Genomic DNA, 27,697 nt, shown 5'->3' on the forward strand with positions numbered 1-27,697 from the left:
AACTGATAAGTTTAATCCTTTGAGAGTTCAAATATTATCTATGTGCATTTCTGAAAGCTGCACAATGAGAACTTTTTTGGTGGAGCTTCTTCAACATGGCCTACAGGAGGCATACCATGCTCACTTTCTGCACAGTAAAGCAGCTTAAATAACTGGAAAAGAAAAGATATTAGTGGATAAAATTGCAACTACATCAAGCAATGGGGTGGCATTAAGGAATCATAAATTCACTATTATAATATATTGTTTAATACAATAGTATTAATGTTGTACGGATATCACTGAAATATGAACCATTGGCACTGTACAGCAGGGTTGGACTGGGAACAAAGCCCATCTGGCATTTGCCAGAAATGCTAGACCAACCAGTCCAACCCTGCCGTTTAGTGAAAGCGATGCCCACCCTTGGAGAAAAATGGGAGCTGCAAATAATCCTTGAGAGGCTTCTTTTATTATTTATCTAAATAATGCATATACATGCTAACGAATTATTTAAAACTTAAGCAGAGTCTACAGACAAATGCTTAAATGTTATTTAAGGCACTCATAGAAAAAGTTGACCTCAACATTATTCATCACACGTGCTCATACCTTAAAGGCCGCCTGAAACCATCTTCACTTAGGAAATACAATTTTAAATGTGTTTTGGTGCACATCTGCTGCCACTCTAGTGTTGAGTGACATCATTTCTTTTCTGGGTCTCCTGTTCTTGTTATCAGTTATATTTAGAAAAAGAAAAAAATTGACAAAATTGTTGTTTTATGTGGCTGAGACAACCTTTAGTGAAGTAGTTCCCTCTCACTAATTGGCAAAATCCAATTTCCCAGTATATTTCCAAGGTCCAACCAGCTCTAATTTATCTCCAACTGATATTAAATCAAAGCAAATTAATGTTCTGTGTCTGCTACTTCCAGTATATACAGTATACTTGGATTGACTCCGAGAATGAACATCTACCTATGACTGAAGTCAACTCAGAGCTAAAAGTCAGGAAACAATATTTTAGTTGTAATATAACATGGTAATATTATAGGCAACCCATTCCATCTATACCTCAGTCATTAGATGTTTTATATCAAACGGCTCTTACATTTTTAACAGGTGACAGGTGAGGAGTGAACACACTGCTTCACTGGGTTTTAAGATTGTCTTCTTTTGCTGGTTCCCAATTTTAGAACTGAGTCTGGTTATAGTTCCGGCCAGAAGGGGAAAAAAACTGCAGCAGGATGTGGAATTGGATCACTGAATTTGAATTGTGAAGTATTAATCCAAACCTCAATTTATATACCTGCAATTTTGTCCATTATCTTCCTCCTAGTTAATTGCCAATAAACTGAATGAATACATATAATAACTAAGAGGAAAAATACATCACATATTTAATGGCGTAAGCTAAGTCAGTCGTGCAGGTGACACTGATATATGAATTGCTGCATCCTGAATACAAACTTGCACTGGAGAAGTAAAAAAAAACAGACATAAACAGACAGACAGCCCATTCTCATTCTGAAGTTGCCAAATACCGTTATTTTGACAGTGCTTTCAGTGTACAATCTTAACACTAAAAGCCATCTCTTGCGTCCGTATGATTTGCCCCTAGACCGCGGAAGCTGAGAAGGCAGCCAGATAGAACTAGTGATATGTGGACAGGTGGTGTCACTTGAGAACACGCGTACATGACATAATATCATCATCCCACCATGTGCTTGTGTTGACATCACAGTAACGACATCTGGGAACATCAACAGCAGACGCACAAGGACACCCAGATCGTAATATGTAGACATGAAAGTCCACTGCAAAGTGGCAATATGTGACGATTTGACATGAGGATGTTTTGAAATAGAAGCTTTCACTATGGTTTAGAGAAAATGTAACTTAACTAAAAATAAAACTTTGAGAAAATGAGTACAGTATTGTGCAAGATATTGGATTGATTCTAAAAGAAATGCTAATTGCTAACTGAAGAAAATATGTACACTTGCATTCATCATCATCACTGTCATTGTCATCGTCATCGTCATCATCATGCAACAACAACAGCAAGTTAAAGCTGTGCTTCCATGAGCCTGGTCATGAGCCCTGTGAGTGAAATGCACTCTGATTTGGGAAAGCAAATCAATCACTGTCAGATTGAGATAAAGAGTAAAGTATCTCCTGCATAGTTAAGTGTTTGGCCATTGTGTGTGAGATCTCAACAGCAGTCAGAAGACACAGTACGCTAAACAGCTGCAGGCACTGAACTTTTTGTTCAAGCAGGGGCGAGGCGGCAGCAGTCTGCATAAGACCTTTTGACTGAGTTACATAAGGCGTAAACGGCAATGAGATAATGTAGTTTGGCAGTAAAAGGGGCATAAACAACTCTGGTGAAAACACGTGTTTTCTGTATTTGTCAGCTTCGCATAATATAAACTCTCTGGTGAGTTTAAAATTAAGCTTAAGTGTATAGTGTTGGCCCTGAGTGAGTTTGTGTTATCAGAATGACTGTGCAGTGTCAAAGAGATATAAGCTCTGCTAAAACTCATTGAAGTAAATTGCAGGGCTTGATAGAGCATATACTGTATGATGAGATATGATAGAGTAAAATGCTAATTTTATCTAAATTTATGGTATTTCTGTAAAACAGTCAATGCAAATACACTTTGTTAACATGAGATCAATGAAATAAAAGATTACTTGGCAAAGGCAAAAAACTTTCTGAGGTTCCTTAACCTGAGGGACCCACTTGATGTTTGTCTGTAATTTGCTCTGAAATCATTATCACAGAAATGTTCTGGTTTTTATATTCACATATATATATTTAATCACCATCTCATACTTACCCAGACATTTTCTGTGGAGCTGTTTAACAGATTCAGAGAAGAAGAACACCATACCTTTTTTTTTTTGCGGGCCAAATACGACCACGGCTACAATTCACAAAAAATCCCCAAACTGTCACAGACCATGAAAAATAATATTTTCCAAAGCTTTAAATAATGCACATATCAAATCTGTGGTCCTGTACCTTGGGCAATTTTCTCTCTCGTGGCTGTGCAATTTTTTTTCCTTGTCATGAAATATTTTCAGTGTAGGACTTGGATGCTGTTGGGAAATCAAGCCCAGTTGAGTTTATGATAGGACTGTGTGTTTCTTACCTTGCCAATGATCCTGGGGAAAGGGGCTCTCTGGTTCTCAGTTACGATCATAGGAGGGACCAACAGGGATCTCTTAGATCTGAACGGCAGCATCTGGCCAAAACCCAGGATATCCTAAAACACAAAGAAGAGAAACTATATTGTATACATATTGTATAACTTTGAAATTGCAATCCTTTACATTTTATGTTTTGCCACGCCACTCTGTGAAGCATTCCCTGTGTTGTATTTGTTGGCATCTTGTTAGCCATTACCCTGAACCCCACCAAGGATGCATAAAACACACATGGAGAGCGGTATACGCATTCTGAAAATATTGAGAAAAGGTCTGAACAAGCGATTCCCAATTCTGCTGGCAGAACGGTAGGTACTCTGTAATGAGGCATACAAAGATTCACCTTAATTTATTCAGTCTGTACGTTAAATAAAGACAGGAGAGAGAAGGAGAAAAGACAAAGCATTAAAGTAAGAGTAACTGTGACAAAAAGACATGATAAAAACCAAATAAATGAGAGATGACAAGATTTTGGCAGAGCAATTGTGCTGTTCATGTAAAAGAAGCCAATCTGAAATATTATTTTTGCTCTTGAGAGCACAGTAGCATAATGGAATTTCATTTTTCCACCCTCCTGCTGTTGTCAACAAAGACGTGGCTGTTATTGTATAATACAGCAAAAGATTTCCCTTAACTCTTCTTCACTTTCAGATCTTTGATACAGTCAGGGCTCCTCTGCTTGGATGGTGATGAAAGTAATGTCTGTCACTGACACCATGAACAGAAGCTGGAATCCTGGCTGCTAACACGGAGGTGATGACCTACAGTGGAGGACAGGCTGCCGACTGTCTGAGCACCTGAACACAAGCCGAAGAGAGACAACAAATGCCCACACACCCATACACTCACAAATATGTCCCCAAAACATGCTTATGTTTTACTAGACATGAATTATGATAGAGACTAGAATTACCACCCTGCAGTTGCATGCCTCTGCAAACCAGTCAAGTTGCAGTTATAGTTTATATTCATGTTTGTCCAGACTCATATGTCGCCATGACAGCCGATAATGCTTTAAATGTTGATGCAAAGAAGCTACATATTTTAAAACCTGGATGTTTCACTCACATCATCAACATGACACCACAGAAGATCTATATAATCACCATAGTTTAAAAGTCTGCACCCAAATTAGTGTCAACAATTCAGTATCCAACCCAATGTCTCCCCTTCTGTTCCTGAGATATGGCATTGAATGATGGCCAGAAAAGTGTTTCTCATCAAAATGTGAAACAGTGAAGTAGACCTTTGACCTTTTGGATATAAAAAGTAATCACTTCACCATTTTATTCTATTAGACATTTGTGTGAAATGTTGCCAGAATTAATGGATTAATTCTTGGGTAATGGCCAAAACATGATTTGTGAGGTCAAAGTGACCACAGTGGACATTTGTGCTAAATTTGAGGAAACTCTCTCAAGGCTTCCTTGAAATATCATGTTGCAAGAATCAGGCAGATGCAAAGCCACCTTCAACCTTTGACCCCCAAACTCTAATCATCTATCAAATCTATTGTTGAGTCCAAGTGGACCTCTGTGCCGAATTTTAGGGAATTCCTGCAAGGCCTTGAGAAACAATTTCAATAGAAATGCACACAAAGATTTACACAGAGATAAACTAGGGTGTTTAATATGTGCCAGCACCTACTGCTTTTCTTCTATTAATTTTCCTCACATGTATTCCTTTTAAACACCATTGATGATGAGCATATTGTTTCTCTTGTTTACAGCAGAGAACTGCTAACTGATAACACAAGGTTTCAAGTAGAGCCTCAATAGGTTACATAATACAAGAGCACTATATTTAACATGTTTGAGCTAGGGATATTTAATCACCTGCTGAAAGACTTTAAAATTACAGTACCCCCCAAAAATGTCATTTTTCTTTTATTCTTTTTTTTTTGTATTAAATCGTGCCCTGTGTCCACTCAGAAAGATATAGAGCTGCAAAGTGGAAGGGGGTTATTTTGGGTGTCCCTGATTCCAGAAATAAAAGTCCCATTCATTTTTCCCATCATGTTACATGACTCAAAGTTGGGGCTCTTCGACAGTTTAATAATTAGTGAAAAAATATTGAGAACTGTTTTAAAAATATATGGTTCTTTTAAAAAGCCACAGTTACAAGTTGGTGTGAAAAAAACATTAAGGAAGATATTAACCACAACTAAAAAAGGGCATTTCAGCAAGAAACTGAGACTGTGACGCTAACAGCAAATGGGAGTTAAAAATGAGACTCTGTTGAGAACACTGAAATAACATAATTGCAGCTTGAATCAATTCCTAATGTGAATGTTCCAAGTATGAAACTGTTCATAAGTCTGAAGACAAAGGGTTTTGAATGTGCTCTGATTTGCACCTCTAAATGGCCTCTTCTCCATGCCAACAGCAGCTGAGGCTCATGGGCATGGCAGTGTTTAGACCTCTCCACATGGCCAAATGATGGACAAAACACGATTTTTCAGAGACAGAGGTGAAATGCTAAAAACTGTGTTAAGTAACATTCAGGAATTAAAATTAAGATTGTTTAAAGAACAAACTGAAATGGAAATGCTCTTTATTCTGTGCATCCAATCAAATCTTTGCATGAAGCAGTAATGTCAGTGTTTTATCATTGGCAGACGGTTACACTGACTAACAGCCGCACAGCAGCTGACTACACAACACAAGAGCTACAGACTTTGAGCTCATCTTTTGTTTTGTTTTGGTTTACTTAACGAGCAATCAAACTAACATCCACCAGGGAAAGTGCATTTCTAAGCTCAATTTACAGGCTAGTTAGCTAATTAGCAGCTACTTACATTGTTAGCTGATTAAAGCTTAGCTGAGCTTAAAAATGTACTTAATGTTTTCTTTGTTTATTCATTCATGCATTTAACATTTACTTTATCAGAAAAAATAATTAGACAACCATTAAAAATGATGTCAAGAGTGCAGTTTAAACAAAATAAAAAAGAAGTTAATGAACAAGAAAACAAAAACACAACATTACAGTGAGAGAACGTTTCATTTAAAAGAAGGTTGGTTTATAATCAAGGTTTTAAATTGATCTATAGGCATAATTGATAATCTTTTAATTTGTGTTGTAAACTGTTCCAAGTGAGTGCAGCAGGAAAACTAAAAACAGGTTTCCCAAATTTAGTGCTTGAAGGCAGAGCTTTAAGCATTAGCCAATCATTTGAGTGAGTTGAACAATCATTTTGGGACTACTTTGGTAAAGAAGAGATATATGAGGGCATGTTGCCATTTAGAGTTTTGATAAATAGAAACCAATGTCTACTACATCTTATTTTTAGAGATGGCCACCCAACCTTTTCATACAAGATGCTATGATGAGGAGAATAACGGTTACCAGTGATACTTGGGGCAGAGTGATTCACTAAATGCTTTTAAGAGTGGAGGCAGAGACGTTTCTGTAGGGAGCATCACCTTAATCCATGACAGGCAAGAAGATGGCTTCAGAAATGCACATCCTTCTGAGCATAGAGAAATAGCTTCCTTTCTTTTGTTGACAAGAATGTCAATATAAAATTTAAAGGTAACTTTTTGATCCAGCTAGGTACCAAGATATTTATAGATCCTCTGTATACTGTGACCATTCAGAGTGGTATTATGCAAACTACTACCATGCCATTCATCACCACCGCTAACAACACTCTGTCACCCAATATTTGGCTACAGTTTTCCCGTGTGGTTTGTTTACTTTGTCTTTCTTTTTGCTGCCAGGGCTCAGACATTGAAACGAACCTCCAGAGGCTTTGCAGAAAAAGAGCATCTCATTTCCTGAAGACCTTTTTTCTTCCTTGAGGATAAAAAAAACTATTAACAAAAAACCGTCTGACATTATTTTTGAAAGTAAAAAAAGATAACTCAATGGGATTTCAGTTGGACTTCAACAGTGAACAGTTTTGTCACTAATCTGACATGCCCCATGAAGCCACGGTCCATTGTCCACACAAAGGCAGTCACTGCCTAAATGTTGAGCAAAATGACAGAACAATAAGAGTGAAATAAACAACACAGGAAAGAACCCTGTCGTTGAGCCCTGGTAAGAATGACAACACAGTTTCAATATGAAAGGGAAAATACCGACCTGAGGTTTCTGTGGTTTCATTTGCAATGCAAATACTCTCTTTTGTCCTTCATCTTTTATAGCCTACTGTACAAGCCTTTATTGACAATGTGCACTGCACATGGCTGTTGTGAGTGTGTGTATGTGTATGCAGGGGATTGTTTGCGTGTTTATCGTTCACAGTCCTGTTCTTGGCTGACAGGGACTCTGGCACCACTCTCACCCTGTCAGAATGACGGAAAGAGAACAGGTAAGAGGGAAAAACAGGGCCATTTGTTTACAGCACAGTGTCGACACTGAGACAGAGAGGGCAACAGCAAACACTCACACCACTAACCGTCTCACTCATCCACCCCTCCCTTGCTACAAAGGTCACAGAGAACACAATGACACAGTAATCATAAACACAACCCGACCAGAACAAACCAAAGACACACTATGCAGTCTCTGAAATGGCCACTCTTAGCAAACCCACTGGCGGATGACCTTCAAAATGTCAAAGACAGAAATCTAAAACTGGACCTGAAGCTGTTAAACAGAACGCTGCACAAAGCTGTGAGAGATTATGGGACCTATTTTGTGTCTAAAGAGGACAGTCAGTGGTGTGTATACATATATGTGACCGGTTCACAAGCAAGTTGATGGACTTTTAAGCGCTGCTTGTAAAAATCCTGCCTGTGTCTGAAGCCAGGGATGAGCACATCAATCCCATCATGCACAGGTCTCAGCTGTGTGATATTTGTAAAGGAGAGGAAGAAGAGCTGGGAGGCAAACAGGCACCATGAGGTATTTTTAGTGGCTGGATGTGGGGACTGGTGACGGAGGTTAGGGCTGAGATAGATCATGCCGTTAAGTCCACGTCTTCACTGAGCTGCAATATAGTGGATATGGAGAAGAAGCGATGGCACTTTAAAAGCTATCAATGTTCTGCTGGTGGATCAAAACACAGAGACACACTGATAAACATGTTCAGCTGGACATAGAAACATTTGTCCTGCTTGTCAGGGATGGCTCATCACAGGTTATTCAAGAAAAAGATAGCTTGCAGCCATAACTTTCTTCCTTTCACCCTTTTTACCTGCCGATTTACGCCTCTCCCTAATAATTTTCTCACACTTAGCAGGAGCTGTTCTTCACACGTTCTCCCTGCAGTCTGCATACGTGATAAATAGTGTTCGTACAGCTCAGTGACCGTAAGAGAGGGAAGCCATGAATCTCTAATGTGTCCTGTTCATAAATTACTGCCACACCATCAACCCTGATCCAGCCTTAATACATTTGCCTCTGTCTCTCAAATGATCATTAGGGCATTTCAGTGCACTGAGCTGAAAGTGTCAAGACAAGATAAAAAGTCTTGTTAAGAAGTTCTGAATACATTTGACCAGTCAGACAGTATGCCTTTGTGTTTATCATGCTCACATGCATTTACTGTAAATGTCTATGGCTGTGTGTGTGCGAATGTGTGTGTGTGCCTCTGTGTGTGTGAGGGAAAGAAAGATGGAGCCTTTGTCACTGTCATCTGAGCCCAGAGTTACTGTGGCAGTAAAGTCACGTCCTTGTCCATTCTGCCATTTTCACTCTCAATGCTATATTGAGAAGTGTCATTACTCATTCCTGACAATGTGTTGGAGACATGGTGAGAAATGGATAATATCAAGGCCAGCATCGGCCAGTGGTGACAGGGATAGACAGCTATTCAATGTGGAATAAACTCTTGGATATGCAGCCAGGTCATGCAATCAATCAGGCCTAATACACAGTTAAGCTCACTTATGTTAGTGTCAGCAGTATGTACAAAACTACATCAGACATTTAAAGACTCTCCATATAACACGTCCTTCAATGTGGTTGTTGACTACATAGCAACCCTGACGTCACCCATTGGTTTTTGCACTCCAGTTCTGGCCAGAGGTACCAGAGGTGACAATATTTGGACTGGAGGGCGGAGCTGTGAAGGAGTGAGGGGTATGTGACTCACAGACTGTGGTGAGTGATGCAGACGGCCAGTCACTCAAAGCAACCACGCCTTTAATTATCCATAACTTAAAGCCTTAATAAAAATGTTAACAGACAAATTATATCAAAATTCACCCCCCCAGTCATAAATTGGCCACAGAGACCATAACAGTTTTTGTATCTGGCACTAGTCGTGTATATATCTGCTGTGAAGTCGGGCATTTTTTCATGGGTGTCTGTGGGGATTGACTTGCTTTTAGAGCCAGCTTGGTGTTGACAGCACAATGTGTCACACTCTGTTAAAGTATAATCAACAAAGCATAAACACTTTTCATCTTAGTCAAGCTGAATGCAGTGAGACACTGATGACTAATGCTTATTTCAAATATTCAATTAGCTGAATTAATTAATACTGTGCCAAAGTGGTTGTTTCTGTGTGTACCATCACACCTGCAGATAGTAGTGTAGAGTGCACTGAAAATGATCCAGACACAACCGCTTCAAAACAGGCTCATTATAAAATGAAGCCATGCATAACTGTGCCTATTAGGTGTACATTCAACCTAATTGCACAAACATTGTGCACAATAAATGTTAAAATTGTCCACATTACATGGTTCAGGTGTCAGAGTATATTACAGCACTATATGCAATATCATGTTGAAAAGCAATACAGCAACTACGTAAATCCATTAGTGTTCTTATATGAGAAAAATTAACATCTGCACATTTGTAAATCCATTAACCGCCTGGAATATTTTTGACCGGGTACCGGCCCATTTCCATTCCCAAGTCGTCAAATACCATTGCTTTTGCAGTGATTTGAGTGAAAGATCGTGACAGGGCTCAACCTTAGAGGTAGGGTGAGGAGCTCGGACATCCAGATGGAGCTCGGAGTAGAGCCTCTGCCAGTTGAGGTGGTTCGGGCATCTTATCAGGATGCCTCCTGCTAGAAGTGGATGGATGGGTCGATGGACGGATGGATGGTTCTTTAAAATGCTGTGATATTGAAAGAGCAATTAACCTAAACTGACATTCCTAATTTTTAATTTGTCATATAAATTTTGACCACCATGCTTTGAATTAATCAGCCCCTATAACTAAAGAGGCAGTTACGCTATAGGACTACAGTATTTATACTCAGTTTTCACACCACGAGTGTAATATTGTAGCAGTTTTGAGTATCCACAAACTTTTCCCATTTCTTCCTCTTGAAACCCCTTTTTAAATCAATGTCTTTATTATCCTCTGCTGACCTGAAAAAGTCATCCATGTGACAGTCCATGTTTCCCTTGACTTCCATCACATTCAGATGTTTCTCTCATCTGCAGCTGGTACAGAACCCAGAGGGGAGGCTTTTAACTAAATCTAAGAGACCTGAGCATCATTTTCATTATCTAATTTTAGCTCATCTACTTCACTTGTCACCTAATTTTAGGATTTATTCCCAAAATTTGAACAATATTACTTGTATTCTTGATCTCCTATAAGCCATATTGGAGACTAATCGATGAGCCGGGCCTGAAAACGGTGTGAAAATGATGCTTTACTTTTCGGTGAAATGATCATTGGTTGACAAAAATGGGCTTCTTGGTTACCCTTTTAAATTATGATAAAAAAAAAACAAAAAACATTAGGCATAAGGTCTTATCAAAATGTGGTTCCCTATCATTTTCATTACCAAATACAATTTTATGTGCTTAATTTTGTATTTTCTAATTTTAAGTCTTCATCTGATGTGAGACAAAGATTGTTACAATTAGCACAGCTGTTTTTGAATCACGCATATAAATAATTGGAAGGTTAAGGTTTGTGTTGTTGCTCTTGTAAGTTAATATCACATTAAGCCCTTTGGTTTCCTCTGTGAAACTCACTCCTACGCATAAAAGCTAAAAAAAATAATGTAAGTTAGGAGACATATTAAACCATTTCAGCAAAAGATGGAGGAGCTGATGTAAAAACAGACAATAGACAAAGGCAGTAAACAGAATTAACAAATGACAGCTACAGAACAAGCTAAGGAGAGATAGTGTGAGTGGGATGGAGACAGAGAGAGGAAGATTATGTGTTGTGTGGTACAATGTGAGATGTTATGCTGTGGTTGCGAGATGTCACGTCTTAGTCATCCCCAGAAAGCCTTACTGAACATTGGAAGCTTGGTTAGAGAAAATCTATTTGCCGTTGCAGGATGAGGATTTTGCTCAGGATGCAATATTACATTTCATTCAGTGCGCAAAAATGCATGAAACATAACAAAAGCTAAATAAATAGGCTTTTGGACTCAGATTATTTTGCCTCTTATCAGTTGTTACATTTGAATGGTGCCTGTCAATGCCCCCTGAAGGTAAGAAAATGTTCTGCATAGCTGTTGTTCTGCATAACGCGACCAAAATAACACGGAATAATACACACAAACAAGTCCATATCTTGGAGCATGCATTTGTTAAATTGAAACGCATTTTTCCATTAATTCATGTATTGATCGATTGCAAAAAAAATAAATAAATAAGAAAGGGGGGTGGGGGGATAAATTACTCTTTGAATTCAGAGTTTCGCGCATAATAGAAATCATTCATCAGCCATCTTTCTCCCTCTGGGCTTGTGTTACAGCAAAACTAACAGCTTGCGCAGAGGAATTAAAAAGTGATTCTCTCCACCTTCGCTCACAGCACTTATCAATTATCACAAGCCAATATCTCCTGCCACGATAACATTAGTTATGCCAATAAATTCACCATGGAATGTTTCCGCTCTGTGTTAGAGAGGAAACAAAGGGAGGTTTGGGCAAATACAGAATTTAACTTTGACAGCAGCATAACAAAGATATTTCATTACTGAAACTTAATTTCAAATAGAAATCTGCTCTGTTACAATAATTGAAAAACACAGAAGAGGCATCAAGGCAGCCTGACTACCTTGAGTACTATCTCAGATTGGAGATTTAAAGCTCAGCAGTCCCAGCGCAGCCAGTACTGTCAGCAGAGTCATTCCACAAGTCAAACCCCTGGCTTATTGAAACAAGCTTTTAAATTCGCCATGAGTTAGTTACAGATTCTTCAGAAGCTGCTGCAGCTCTGAACTTGTGTTTGATGGGCCACTTGAGACGGTGCAGAGGCATGGGGTGGGGGAGTATGGAGGAGAGACCACAGGATATGGACAGAAAAGGGGACAATAGATTTTCTCATGATACGACCAGACCTTGAGGAGCTGCAGCAGATTAACTGATAGTGAAATAATGAGAGCTTTAAACCACCTTGCCTCACTAGAGGACTCTTCTTCTCTCTCATATCATTCTATTACATTTAGGAATTCTTCCTCTTCGCCCTGTTCCTCCAACAATCTTTTTTTTTTCATCTTTGTTTCTCTCTTTTCCCTTTGCCTAATTTATGCATTTTGTGACTGTGTGTGCTCTGCAATTAACAGTTACGTAAATCTACTTTTGGACAGACAGAAACATTAAAGCATGTATCCACAGGAAAGATAAAACAGTTAATCAAGTTCCCCCTTTACAGTTTAATGGCATCTTAAAGCAGAAAGTTCAGAAAAGACAAAAGGGTTTAAAACTGTGGTAATAATGTGCTGTATATTCCAACTATCAGATTTTTTGTATGTACCTGGACAATCTGGGTCTTATTTTATACTTTTGGCCATCTCTCCATGGTAATAATTACAATGAATCTTCTATGTCCCGAGATCTCAGCAGTCACTTCTATCACACTCAATAGCTGATTGAATATACAACGTTCTCTCTCTTTTTTAAAATTCTCCTGAATCATATATTGTAACAAGAACAAGAGTCGGCAGCCAGGAGCTCAGCTTGGATGTACACAGTGGTGTAGTGGTAGTTGATAAGGTGAGCATACTCTTAGATAGATGGGTAGGTTACCAAGAGTAAGCAGGTATACTCACCAATACAATACAAAGGCTTTCTGGGTGATAGTTGGGTATACTGTATGCAGTTAGAAAAATAGATAGGTATACCTGTATACCTGCATAAAACCTCCACTACACCACTGGCTGCACAAAGGCACAGAAATACATTGAGCTAAATACTAACATCAGCATGCTAACACTGGTATGCTAATATGCGCACAATGACAATGTTAACATGCCAATGCTGAGCAGTTGTTTATAGTTTATAGTATATACAAACATTAGCTAACTAGCATCCAAGCAAAGTGCAGGTCAGGATGCTGAAAATATTACTTTCGCAAGTATTTGGTCGTAAACCAAAGTAACACATTACAAATCATCCCTAGTGAAACATGAATGTGTGTACCAAATTGTATGGCATTCCAACTGATGATAATGAGTAGCCAACAGACTTTGTAAATGTCAACCTTATGGTGGCACAACATGAAATGTCTGTGGTGTCATTTACGTCATGAGGATCCATCTCCTAAGGACCATTCATGTCTGTACAAGTTTAAGTTTTTATGAAAATCTATTTAACAGTTATATATATATCAGAACCAAAGAGGTGGACCGAGCTTGAGTCATACCTCTTGCAAGGCTTAAAAATATAATGACAAGCTGAAATTACATTCCATATTTATGTTTTTTAAAAGGTGACGACCGCTAGTGGGAATAATAATTATCACAGGAGCAAATGAGGGAGGGGACCACCAGACTTTCATCCAGGAGACAGACATTTGTGTCCTATAAGCAACCAAAAGTCAATGAGTTATTTTAACAGTGTAACATCGTATGTCGGAGTAGGATACTTGATGTACATGACGTTTCTCATGTGAGATTCATCATGTTACATTACTTTAGTAAAAAGCATACTTATTTTGGGAAACCATGAGCCTTTTAAAAAAAAATTAACCAAGATGTTTTGCTGCCTGAATTTAACAAAGTAGTTTTGGTTTGACTGAGACTATTTTTCAGTGTTAATGATGTGTGAAAACTGTAATCATTAATTGTCATACACCAACTACAGTACTGTTAAAAAACAATTGCACTAATGAAATGCCATGTGAAAGTGATCCACAAAAAAAGACTCATGGAAGAGACACACACACACACACACACACACACACATACACCCACACACACGCAGAAGAAAGAATATTCAGTCACATTTGCCACTAGAAACTTCATTTCCCACGCATAAATTGCCAAAAGACTAACTCACTTAAATCCTCAATGACTTGCCAAGGTAACACCCAAATACTAGCTAACCAAATAAACTACGGTGAGGCAAAAATAAATGAGGGCCACTTCATGCTGAAAGGGATGGAGACATTCATTAAGCTGTGTGCTGGAGGAAATGTAGCAGCAGGACTCTGAGCACTGCAGCAGGAAGACAGATGATCTCTGAGAGAATGAAGGGAACACCAACTGTACCTGCAGCCCCTGGAAATCTTTCCTAATCAACTTAGTGTATTTGGACTAAATAGAGGGGGAATTGAGGAATATGGAGGATATGAATGAGGGACAATGGTGTTTATTCAGGTGCACAGAGTTTTAGATGGCAGTCAATTTGCTGGCGAAAGAAACAAATTTCTGTAGATTACACAAACAAAAGGACACATTTGCAGAGAAACAAAGCTCAGTGTTGGGGTGCAGGTTTACTGTCCAAATATTCATATAATTGGCAATGGCCAGCTTAATTCCTCATGTGCCAGACTGTGGTACAAAAACATTACAGTTGTTTATGTTGCCCTCTACAAAAGTGCTTCCTTCCTCCTCCCTTCCATATGACCTCATGCATAAATAATGATTATAAACAAAAGAAATGTCTCCACATTTAGTTATTTATTAAAGTTTTAAGAAAGTATTGCTCCTGACTGACTCAGGGCATGTGTAAGGCAAATGTGAAATCCACAATGGACTGTTTTAAAAGTCTTTCATTTTCACTGGGACATTCCAAAGTGTTAAGAGCCATTTCAAGGGCTAAACATTACTAAGTGTCAGTAATCTGGATCAATAATCTAGACTATCTATCATCAAACATTAACACCATCAGCCAGCGGACAGATTTAGTGCAGTGCTCAGTTGATGCTCCCTTCTGCAACAGTGCTAGAAACTGACATATCTCTGGTGATGGCAATGATATGCCTATGGGTTTGGCAGAGCACAGCAGCAGCTGTTCTCCTGGCCTCCTCAATCAGCTTACGCATGTCCCTCTTTAGTAAATCAAACCCTTTCCTTTAACATCTTTTATGGTTCTTTTGGTGGATGTAACATCAATCACCTTTTCTGTGCTCTCCCACTACTCTGTCATCTTTTACTGAGACTGTAAGGCATCCACTTGTTTTAAAATAGAGGGCTATTTTTCTTGAAATGACACAAAGTACTACCTTAATACCTACATCACTTATGCCATTTTTTTACTTTCTTCAAATGTCCATTTGGTTTAAAGATTATGGATGTGGGTGTTTCCCCAACTGCCTAATATGGCATCTTTGAGTTGGTGCAATTATGGTAATTGATGATAATTAAGGTTGCATGAGCGTGCCACACATTTATGAGTGATTAGGATTCATCAACATGTGCATGAAGACTGACAACAGATGCCTCTGAACATTTGATGAATTTGGCTTCTAATGTTTTAATATGCAATAACGATCGCTAATGTATGATGGTTTTGTGAACTACACCCAGTACCTGACTTTATCTCTCCAACAAGCTTAACCCCTATTTTGACATTTTGGAAACTTAAAGTCTTGCCAAGACTGAAAGCTCTCTTGTGCACGTAGGAATTGTGAGGCTACGTATGGGTGAATTTAGCTGGCTTTGGAATTTTTGCACCAATATAGGTCAGGTCAGGACATAGAGACTGAACGTGGGCTTATAAAACTTTGCTGAAGGCTTAAGAAGTCAGGCACATGGGCACAAATTGCTTACAGTCCTGTAATCTTATTTATCCTTCTGCCTCAACGCAGAGGTGTGGGGGTGGTGGTGTATGTGTTTGTGTGTGTGTGTGTGTGTGTGTGTGTGTTCCAAAGACCGGAGAGTAATCCTCATTACTGATGTGATAAACAAGAAATACAGCCCAAATGACAACTGAATTAGGACTAAGGGTAAAGGAACTAACTCAGTAATTAACAGTGGGTGAAATGGCACACAAGCTGAATACGTGTCTCATCAAAAACACTGGGTGTGTATCTTGTAGTCTAACAACTTCTAAAGAGACTAATTAATAAAACATAAGGCATGGGTCCATCTGCGTTACTTTCTGGGTTTTTGAATAAAAACACCCACTCAGCTGTTCGCAAAAAGCAGGGATGTAGTTTAGAGGAGCAACATCGAATAATAATAATAATAATAATAATAATAATAATAATAATAATAATAACTGAAAAGGTTAGTTTGGGTTTTTGAAGTGGGGTTATATGAGGTACTTACTCATAGTCAGTGTAATATATCGCCACTTTGCTGTCAGACAGCATTTTCCTTCAGGGAACTGAAGTTGTAGAGCTCTCTTCAGAGCTACCAGACTCCTTTGACAAAGACAGTTTTTTACCTGGCAGAACACCTGGCTGGTTTACCACTGCTTGGATCGGTTACTTTGCTTGTGTCATTATGTGACATATGCAGCTTTCTATGCTGCAAATCCCAGTATAGCAAAGGAATGACCTGCCCTATGATTGGCGTGTGCTTCTCGCCTTCTTTGGATTGGATTGGTAAGGTTTAGCCAAGAGTGGGATTGGATATTGTTAGGGTAAGTATGTAAGAAGAAGAGTAAGGCTGAGTAAAGCAGACCATTCCTTCGCTATTCTAGGAAAACAGTGTTCTGGTTATGGGGTTAGAGGACTTTAAAAGCTCTTCAACTCGCAATTCTCAACGAACTGGCTCAGTCACAAAGATGCGCAGGCCAGGAGACTTATTAAAGCAACGTCATCATGCAGAAACCTACATCAGGTCAAGTATTATATAGTAATATATAAACCATTTTATATTTACTACAGCATGTGCTATATTGGTAATATAGCATTCTGTCACTAAAATGATAAATGTAGCTGCACTTGCATGGCACTTTTCTAGCAATTTTGACCACTCAAAGTGCGTTCACACTATGAGTCACATCCACCCATTTACACACACATTCATACACTAGTTACTGTACAAGGTGCCACCTGCTGCTCACTCTTTAACCATTTACACACAATTACACACTGATGGAACAGCCATCAGAAGCTATTTAAGGTTCAGTGTCTTGCCCAAGGATAACTTGACATGTTGACTTGAATCGCCAACCCTAGAGGACAATTAGCTCTACCTCTGAGCCCCAGCCGCAAAACATGTATATTTCGGCCTAAATTTATTGTTTGGATTTAAATGCATAAGGGACACTACTGGAAAGCTACAGATTGCAACAAAAACTTTACAAAAAAAATAAGAAAATAAAAATAAATAAGTAATAGTAGTAGACAAGCGATTTAACAGGGATTTCTAGCCATAACTAATATTAGCATAATTTGCCACCAGTTAGCTGATAGAAACTATTTCTTTAACATCAGCATAACCACATTACACTCAATAACAGCTGTCGCCATTTTTTTGTCATCTATGCACAGTACTGTAGGTTATGTTTACCTGGGCAAAGTTCTTTCATAGCCACTGACTGGTGAGGGGGGAGTCTTTTCTGAAGCTACCACCTTCAGCCAGCTACCTTAGCGCAAAGATTACAAACTAGGAAAACAGCCAGTCCAGCTTTGTCGAAGGCAGGGATGGGCGATGTGGCCACAAAATACTATCAAGATGTTTAAGGGTATTTTTGCGATAACGATATTCTTGATGATTTGACACAAGAAAAAGCAACTGCAACACAATAAGTGTTGTAGTTGTATATGTCAACATAAAATTAGTTTGCCTTCAAATTTTCACTTAAAAAAAATTAACAGAAATCTCTCAGTTCTTTAGTTTAAAATGGTTTTAAGCTTAAAAAACAGTTTAAAGACAACTCAAAGTGAGATTCAGATTCTGTTTATAATATAGTAGTCTACAACAAAATTAAACCCAACAATTGTCAAATACAAAAAACATTCTCTTCAACTTATAAATAGTACATATATATAAATGACTCAGCTGTTTTCTCCACCTGCACCGGTATGCACCGATATTTCTCCTTCACTCTCCATGCTGTAGCATGTGTCAGTCAGCGCTGACGATCAGACGCACACGCAGACATGCATTTATTTTGACACGCACACGTTTGTATCTATGTAGTTCTTTTGGTGTGCTGTAAGTGTCACTTAGCTTTACATTACAAGAGACTTAAGACAAAATTACCTGTTGAAACTGATTCCTGTGTGCACACGTTGAAAGAGACAGAGAGAAACAGAGACAGAGAGACAGAGAGAGATGCTGTGCTGCTGTCAGAGGAGCCGCTGACAGTGTACTCTGAGCAGTAAGTCACAAAAAGAGTCTGTAAGTCCCGGTCTGATCATAAAACATTCAGGATGCCCAGGCCACTAATTCCACTTTACTGAAGTTGCTCCTGGCCAGTATCAATATCTCTTCCAGCCATTTTTGTTGTTGTCATATGTAATGGTATGACACCATTATGTCAACAAGTCCAAATATTCCCATTATGATGATAATTATTTTTTTTATCATATTAAAAATTCTACTAGTATTATTGTGGACTATATGATATGGCACACCCGTAGTCCTAAGGTAACAAACTCCACCTACCAGCACTTTTAAATGTCCCTAATTAACTGTTTAATTTGTACAGAGGAACCAATGTGTAAAAATTACACGTTGTCACTCTTCCTTGGCCAGGCACAACTTCCCTTAGTTGCTTGCCATCATGAGTTTTCCAGGCACCCAGTGGAGACTCCAGAAAGTTACTTCCTCTCGCCAAGACATAGCACACCCCCCACGTAACACTATCATGTTTCATGTTAACACTTTATTTCTTTATGGATTAAGTAATTAAGTGATACGTTTTAGAGGTGCTTATTGGCAGATTTTGTAACTTGAGCCATGTTAGCTGTTTCCCTCTCCCTCCCTGTTCTCAGCCTTTTTGCTAAGCTACACATGCTGCTGCCTGTAGATTTGCAATACAGGCATGACAATGCCATCAATCTTGTCATCTAAATCTTAGCATGAAAACAAATAAGTGTATTCTGCAAAATATCAAACTAAAAAGCAGCTCGTAAAGCCTCTCGGTCACCCAGGGGCATTGTTATTTAATCACTGCCGCATTATATCTGGTTATACCACATTACGGTAACCTTTTCAATCTTTAATGAAGCATAACCTTTTCAGTTTTGATGAAGCGTAAATAAGAATTTGATAAACACACACGCACACATGCACGCACATGCACACACACACACACACACACACACACACACACACACACACACACACACACACACATAAGCATCAAATCCTACTGTACTAACCCTGAGAGTGTGAGGCGACTGATCCGGCAGTCCAGTGACTTCCACCTGTGCCGTGTCATCTGCACGTGCACTGAGCCCATGGATGAACAGGACTGGTCTGCTGTACAGAACGTCTCTCTGAGGAACCAGATTCAGATCTCCGTCCACGAGGAATCTGGGGTCTGACACTTCAAATTTCACGTCCTCATTCCCCGCACAGTCATCAAACTCAACTGAAAGAAGCACACAGAGAGGGTGGGTGTTATGCACTTCACTCGGAACAAATTACAGACAACAGAAATGTCAAGAAAAATCAGCCTTATGAAAGACAGTCACTGAGGTATACACTGCACTGTAAAGAAGAGAACTTGAGGGGTTGCCAAACAATCCACAAAAACAAGTAATTCTCAGATATAAAGATGCCCTGAAGATAAACAGATACCCCGAGGAAAGAGGAGGATGTTCTGAAAGGCTCTGTCAGCCAGACTACAATAAAACTCACTGATCTCTATTCTCACGAGCCTGCTCTAATATTTATGACCCATTGTACGCACTGTAGACTTATTAATGTGTCTGACTTGCTTTTGCATGGACTGTTGCATTTACTACAAAGAGTACAGTTGCACTCAGTTGCAAGACTGGATGAGGAGAAAGGATTTAAGGTAAAGGAGGAGGAAAATGCCACCTTTGAGTTCCGTGCATGTGACGCGTGCACATGCAAGCTTGTCTAGTCTGACTGAAGGAGATACTGCCGAGGACTCTACCGGGTTTTATCCCTTCTGATCATGTTCATCCCCTCTTTATCTCTCTCGCACACTCCCCTTGGTGTCGTGACATGATCCCCATGTCCTCCCCCACCCTCAGCCCTGACAATCCTCCCCTCCCTCATCCTTCACCTCCCCTTTACCTCAGCCTCCCATGATGCTTCCTGCTGTTGCGGATTGTGGGGGCAGAGGAAGTCTGCATGCGAGGATGGATACACATGTTGTTCATCAGTAAATTAAGTGCAACATGAATCACATAGAACTGCTCTATTAGCAGCGTAGATCTGAAATGTCAAATCTCAGACAAGTGTCAGCAGCAGACCTGGTGGCTTACATAAGTCTCCATTATTTCCTTTTCAGTTCTGTCTGAGATCAAGAATTGCCTGCAATTTTAAACACAACGTACGAGATATTCCACATGACATGTCATCATTATTAATGCAACCACATTTTATGTTACCAAACACTGTGAGTTAGTTCATCGTAAAAACAAGGAAAAATTCAGATGGGAAAGATTATGTTTCTCCACTCCGCTGGAACGAGGACAGAGCTGTCAAGACAATGCCCTACATGGCTCATCAATTATGGATGTCATGCTTTCAGCTTAACATAACAGAAAAGTCTGTGGCAGCTCGTGACCAGCTGAAGGAAACCCTTTGCAGAGGATCTGGAAGTCTCTTATTCCTGCGCTCTGTTCGCATTGGGAGGCACTCCTTCTAAAGGAAGGAATGGGTTCAGAATTGAGCCCACATTTATCAAGTTTCTCAGAGCAGCTTGTGGATCAGTGGTGCCTCTGTGAAAATAAAGCACAGCTCCCATCTCCAGTGCAAAGGCTGTGCTCTTTCTCTGCTGAACCAGCTCATTAAAGTCGAAACCAACACAGCTGCCTTGATGTCGTGCTGTTAAATCCTCACTTCCTTACAAATGCAAAGTATTATGATAATTGTCATACAAATACAGTTGCAAAAACAGTAAAAAAAATCCATCTGATTCAGTCTGACTTACAATTTGCTTCCAATAAAAGCAAAGGATTAATAATAGAAGATGTAAGGCAAATTTGCACTTGTAAAATTATCAATTGTGCACATTTTTTGCATCTGATTAAGGTGTCATTTTTAAAATACTGTTTTTGGGGCACAATTGTTTTGGGCTATATGGTCTTTACATTTAAAATCCTAAAGGTCACATATAGTGACAATGCATAAAGTGTATTGTGTTTGTTATCAACTCAGGGAAGCGGAAAATAAAAACTGTGAGAATACAGCTGCCATCCCTCTAGCCCTCCAAAATCCTGATTGCCTCCCGGCTTTACATGCCAGTAAGAATTAGTTTTCACATCAAATCTGGATAGCTAATTGTTGTTAAGATTCGAATGAGTTTTCTCAGCCTTGTGCGTCACTGAAAGACATGAGGGAAGTAAGAGAGCAACAACTAAAGCCAATCAGTTTGATTTTTTGCTGATGATGAACATGAAAAGACCAAAAATATAAGTATAAGTAAGTATTTTTTTGAACATCTCCTCTGTATTGTGTAATGTGTTATCTTTATGTTGAATAAATAAAATGTTCAAAAAAACAAAACAAAACATGAGTTTGTTTGGCTGTTGGTGTGCACAGATATACCAGGTGCTCTTCAGTTGCATTTCTGACAAAGTCACTGCTCAGGGTCTATGTGTTGTCCATGGAATTTTTGCATTGGATTGTTTTTTTAACAGTTAATAAATATAATTCATATAATTTTAGTATTAAGGTGAATCAATCAGCTTTCCACTCCTTTGGCAGGATTTTATAAGGTCGTTTGTGTGTGTAGGCATATGCATTTGTGTTGTGTAGGTGTGCATGTGGTACTGTCATATATCTGCATTTTAATACACAAAAAAAATATTTAAGAAATAATAGGAAGTTACATGGCATTGCAACCGTATGAAAGACACTGACTGCACATAGGGCATACATTTTATTAGTTTATTTTCAGCAGTATCTCATCTCTTCAGGAATGATGTGTTGACTTAAAAGGATAACTGTCACTGTAATTAAGCCTTAATGACTAGTTGTCTTTATGCAAATATGCTCGCGCACAGAGGGGACAGTAGATGGCACACCACTTCTGTAACAAACACATAATGTTCCACTTCCAACTGCTGTAACTCTTATTAGTTATGTCTCTGAATCAAAGCAGATGCAATGTACCTGGACTTCAAATTTTTTCAGACTCTACAACCTTGTTCTCATTCTGGTGTTGACCTTTTCTTCCACCTTCCCCAACTTCTCACCTTATAGAAGCAACGGCTTTGTGTCTGACTTAAACTCATCAATCTGTACACATCTACCTTTCATGATGCCAGCACCAAGTGAGATGGATAAAGTCCATGGTAAGCACTGCCTCAATGGACTGAAGTCTGTCAAAGCACTCATTTAGTACACTTAACCTTTGTGAATGTTTAGTCTGGCTTCTTTAATCTCCCTCACTGCAGACATTTTAAAATCTTCCCTCTGGACAGAATCGTTTTCTGCCATCTGGATGATGTTAAGATGGGAATACCAGCATGAAAAATAGAGGAGGGGAGAGAAGAAGCAGGAAAAGGAAAAGGAGAAAGAGAAAATGATAGGAAAGGCAAGGGTACAATGGACACGGAGGGAGAGCTACAAAGTCAACAACCTACTCTCCTGGGACACAAAGCTCCATCTCAATATTCAACTCGCACTTCTAAGTCAAAGCATGAAAGATGTGTTCATTTCCATTCCCATTACAAGGCTCAGATTTATTTCAATAACATGGGCGCACTCTTTAGAGCCTGCAAATTGCAGCGCCAAACAGTGTCAGTGGCATTTCAAAGGCAGCCAGAGAGTGTTTGATGGTATTCTAATGTTGTCAGGTTTTGAGGGATTTCAGAGGAGAGCATGGTGAGCTGGCGGCTTTGAAGTCAGGCAACAATGACAGAACGCAACTTACCCCGCTCACCACCGGCACCACCGCGCACCCACATTCTTTCTTCAGAGTGCTGGCTCAGGGTTGAAATAGCTGCACACAACATGGATTAGGGTCGCCAAAATCCCTCACTGATGACTCAAGAGGAGAAGAAGGCTGGGTGTGTGAGCAGGGGTTTCAACTTTTTCCTTCAAGTTTGACATTCAAGTTCCTTTCAGGCCAAAAACCTCCTGTGGAGCCTGTGAATGGCAAATGTTCCACAAAGTCGGTCACTGAGGGCCGTGGTTACTTTAGGCTTGATCGTTCCATCAGCACTCTTGGCATCAAAAGCACCACTTTAAAGTTCTCATTAAAGCTTTTAGCAAGAAAATTATATTCACCACTTTTGTCAGGAGTGCACAACTGAAAACTTAGGTCAGTCACCTTACTGGATTATTGAATTTATGGAACAAACTATACCCTGTTTCACACATTTTGTGTTTTAGAAATTACACACCACTGTAAACCAGTGATGCCTCAAGCCCACTCTGCACAGAGATAGCACTATAGGTCAGCTATGAAGTCCCTTCATTACACCACATTTGCATTTTTACACAGAACCAAACAATAGCGGCATCATGCCGCTTCAGTGTGTAATTTGACGCTTTTATGACTAATCTTAAGATGTACATATTTTTAGTGGCCTTTGGTTGCACTTTTTAAATATTTTATCTTTATATCTTTTTTATGCTCTTACCATTCTTATTTTGTTTTATATTTGTGTACATATAATATTGCTTTGTAATTTCTATGGCTGTTTTTTTCGTTTCTGTTGTTGTTATTGTGCCTATTTAAACTGAGTCTTTTGTGTCCCATTCATTTTAATTTCATTTTGGTTAACTGTGTCTTTTTTTAAATGTGCTATATAAATAAACTTCTTTTAATTTGATTTTAGACAGCATGCCAGCATCATGGAATCACAACGGTGTCTGCCTCTACACATTGGCAGCACTTTCTTAAAAATAACAATGACATAACATGGCAATAACAATAATTTACATATCTCTGCAAAGAGGGTAAGAAGCTCCTGGACCTCATTATTTTCTCAGTTTGCAGACATTTCCGCCTGCTGTTCTTCTTCTTCATAGAGCTAACTGTTTACTGCTGCTTTCTGCTTTTTAAATCCCCCACGGTGAGTCGCACACATTAACACATCGACACAACGTTACACCCATCTCGCCCATCGTCCCATCCTGCTGGCTGTCCCTTTTATACAGGCACAGAATCGGTGCTGTTACTACCTCCACTGTCGACTCAAAGTTGTGACAACTTTCTCGCCCAATTCAGCAGTTGTACCTTTTAGTTTAAACGGCAAGGCAACATAACAGTGCGAAATTCGTTCTAACATAAAACATAATAAAAAGCTCCAGCAAGAACACCAGAATCATACAGACAAAGCATCTAACTTCCATCTACATTTCCTCCCTCTCAGTGATGAAGCAACATGTTTTGACTTGCAACAGTATTCAAGCATATTTACATTGGCTCCACTCCCCTTGTCAGCCACATAAATTGGATTTTTTTCACCCTCCTCTATCAGACACTAAAGTTTTCCTTTGAGAGTGTTTTGAAGACAATTTTCTGTCTTGTAACTAAATGTCAAGTCTCCATGATGGGAGAGATGGGAATCAGAGGAGTAATCTCAAAGGTGGCAGCACGGGTGTGTTTGAGCTGATAGCTGCCGTGTCTAACCAGACAGAGTGTGCTCAGCCTCATAAAAAAGGCTCAGGAGAACACCGGCTCCAAATAATCACCTGGCATTAGAGAAAGAGCTGCCTTTGAACATGTATTTACACCCTGAATTGCATTTTACCCCAGAGTTTCCTATCACACAAGTATTGTGTAAGACCCATTATTGGGATTCAGCGGTAACAAGGCCCTCGCTTTTTCACTACAAAGATAACGGTTTCATGGATTTCGCCAACATGGTGGTCCTGACGACAGAATCTTTCATCTTGGGTTTAACAGAAGATTAAGACCCCCCACCTTCGACTTTACTGCCACTCCAACCAATTCCACGTGTGTGTGTTTGTGTGTGTTCTAGGGCCCTTGATCATGCTTTGATGTTTGGCACTGTGAGTAAAGCCAATTAAAGCACAGTTACTTTCTGATCTGAGGCAACATCACAGAGTGCTCGTGGACTGTTTAAGGTCAGCTTGCTACCTGGATGCATGTTTTCATCCTTTCATCCCATCTAAACTCTCTCTAATACTCCTTCCTTCCACAATGCCATGTCTCCTCTGCAACATACATGTTTCCAGTTATGCACATGTTTCAGTTTTGTGTGGAATATCCAGGTGTTTCCACATGTGCTTTATCAAACTGCCTTTAAAGCTTTCTGAGATCCAACTTTAAACAAGGGGAAATCAACTAGCAAGAGAAAGAAAGAGGAAAAAAAAGAATAGAATATGCACGATGCATGTGGATATTGTCTGGACATGTTGTACATATCGGAGGTGTGACGTCCATGTCCACTAACAAGCAGTGTCCCATTAAGCAAACAACAATGTAATAAAATGATGACAGTGTGGACAAACCACTTGTGAAACAAACATGAAACAATTTGGATTGATCAACATTAAGTTATTTTAGACTGTGTAAAATAACCACTGTGACATCGCCTATTTGTTAGTCACGACACGACAATACTAACATTAACTTGCTTGACAGGCTCCACTCTACACATTGCTGAGATGTAGAAGGCGCACACGTCGGCTCCTCTGCGAGCCACTGCAGCCTTAGGTTTCTTATAGATTTGTAACGTAGAAAAAAACAAACAAAAAACTTTGATAGAAACTGAATTCTGTTTTTTATCGATCTAATAACATGTTGTTAAAGCATGTATCTGTAGATACAAAAAAAATGAAGTGTGAAGTGTCTTCTAAACTTACATACTAAACATATATACTTGTTTTCTGATAGTATTCACTCTTCTCAGTGCAAGCTGTAGCTCTATCAGAAACCAGATGGACACTTACAATATTTTTTATTTATTTAAACATCTGTTAGACAATGGCTTCATTTCTGTGTCACACAGCTGTGAAAAAATAACAGCTTTTAAATTTATCTTTGCTGTTACTGTCAGTTAAAGGCAGGTGGTGTCTGCATTTCAAAGTCTTAAAAGTCAGAAGAAAAGTATAATGTGCATATTTAACTCCTGATGAGAACAGGAAAAGTTGTTAAGCCACTTAATTTCCAGACACAGTCCCTCATTATTATCTGACATTCATTGTTTGTTTGTTGTTGTTTTGTTTTGTTTTTTTCTTGTTGTTCTCTGTCACGGCGTACAGCTCATTTCAGCTAACAGAAAAGAGCTAGCTAATTATAACACATTCTGTGCCCCTTGAGTGTTCTTACAAATAACAGGGCTATAAAATGTCACTGTCAACTATTGCCCTCAGAAAAAGATTTCTATTGTTGGTGTTTTATTTTTATTTTAAGCTACAATAAAAACTGTCAAAACAGTAGAGAAGTTACGCTGTGCAGCGCTGACATTCTTGAAATTATTTACTTGAGGTTCAGAGACTGTGTTGAATCACCAGCTTAGAAATGTGCAAAAGCTGATTATGATAAGCTGGCACTTACAAAATAGATCAGTCACTAACAGCTTAGCAGCTGAGTTGAAGTCACTCTGCATACTGTGCACAGCTGAAGCTATCTGGTACCACAGTGATCTCATTTGAATCAAAATCACCATATTTTAGCATGTACCATGTACCATGTACATGAACAGGGCTTTTTTTGGTGTTGTGCTACATACAGCAGCTGGTTTGGCCGTGATCTGATGGTTTGGTATTTTACACTGATCTGTGAGGTCTCTTGTTGTCACAGTCAACAACCAGAGATGGTTTATTCTGTACTGTTTCTGTCTGCTGTCTGTCTCTCTGCGGGAAAAACACAGAGGGCTCCCTGTTTGTCTCTCTCTGGTACTGTAAATCAGAAAAAAAAGAGACAGTAGAGAAGTGAGAGAGTGAGCTGTAGAAAAAGAGAGTAATTACGGAGAAATAATAAGGGGCCAGCTCTGTGCTCTCTCACTTGAGGCCGAGGATCATCCTCTCCTTGTTATCTCCCTGAGTTACAGCACGTCCACCTTGCCAGGCCAGGGATGCCAGGACACTGCTTCCAGGCCACACACACAAAATTTCTACAAAATATTGTGTAGAAATTTTGTGTGTGTGGCCTGGAAGCAAAATTTCTACAAAATAATGAACCTAATACTTGTGTCATACTATTTTATTGTAGTCTCATTTAAAGCTGACACCTGAGGTCCTACTGGGCATAATTGATACTACACCAGCACCACATGAACTGAGTAATGGTCACATACAGTCCAACAGTTAGTCTAGAGCTTAGTGTTAGACATGCTTGAGTTTAAATCTCATCTTAGCCAAGGCTGCCACACATCTT

The 27,697-nt window shown here is 39.2% G+C and overlaps 1 protein-coding gene across 1 annotated transcript in view; it reads right to left on the reverse strand.

Annotated features, from left to right (window-relative positions):
• cdh13 (cadherin 13, H-cadherin (heart)) overlaps positions 1-27,697 on the reverse strand; it is a 368,162-nt gene that overhangs the window by 219,742 nt on the left and 120,723 nt on the right. The window contains exons 3-4 of the mRNA XM_088080115.1: positions 19,581-19,792; positions 3,138-3,251 (exon numbers count right to left, since the gene is read on the reverse strand). Coding sequence (XP_087936241.1) covers positions 3,138-3,251; positions 19,581-19,792 — 326 coding nt within the window. The remainder of the gene's footprint in view (positions 1-3,137; positions 3,252-19,580; positions 19,793-27,697) is intronic.

Source organism: Plectropomus leopardus, chromosome 7 (assembly GCF_026936395.1).
Source record: "Plectropomus leopardus strain MGB_pleo_1.0 chromosome 7, ASM2693639v1, whole genome shotgun sequence".
Lineage (NCBI taxonomy): Eukaryota > Metazoa > Chordata > Actinopteri > Perciformes > Serranidae > Plectropomus > Plectropomus leopardus.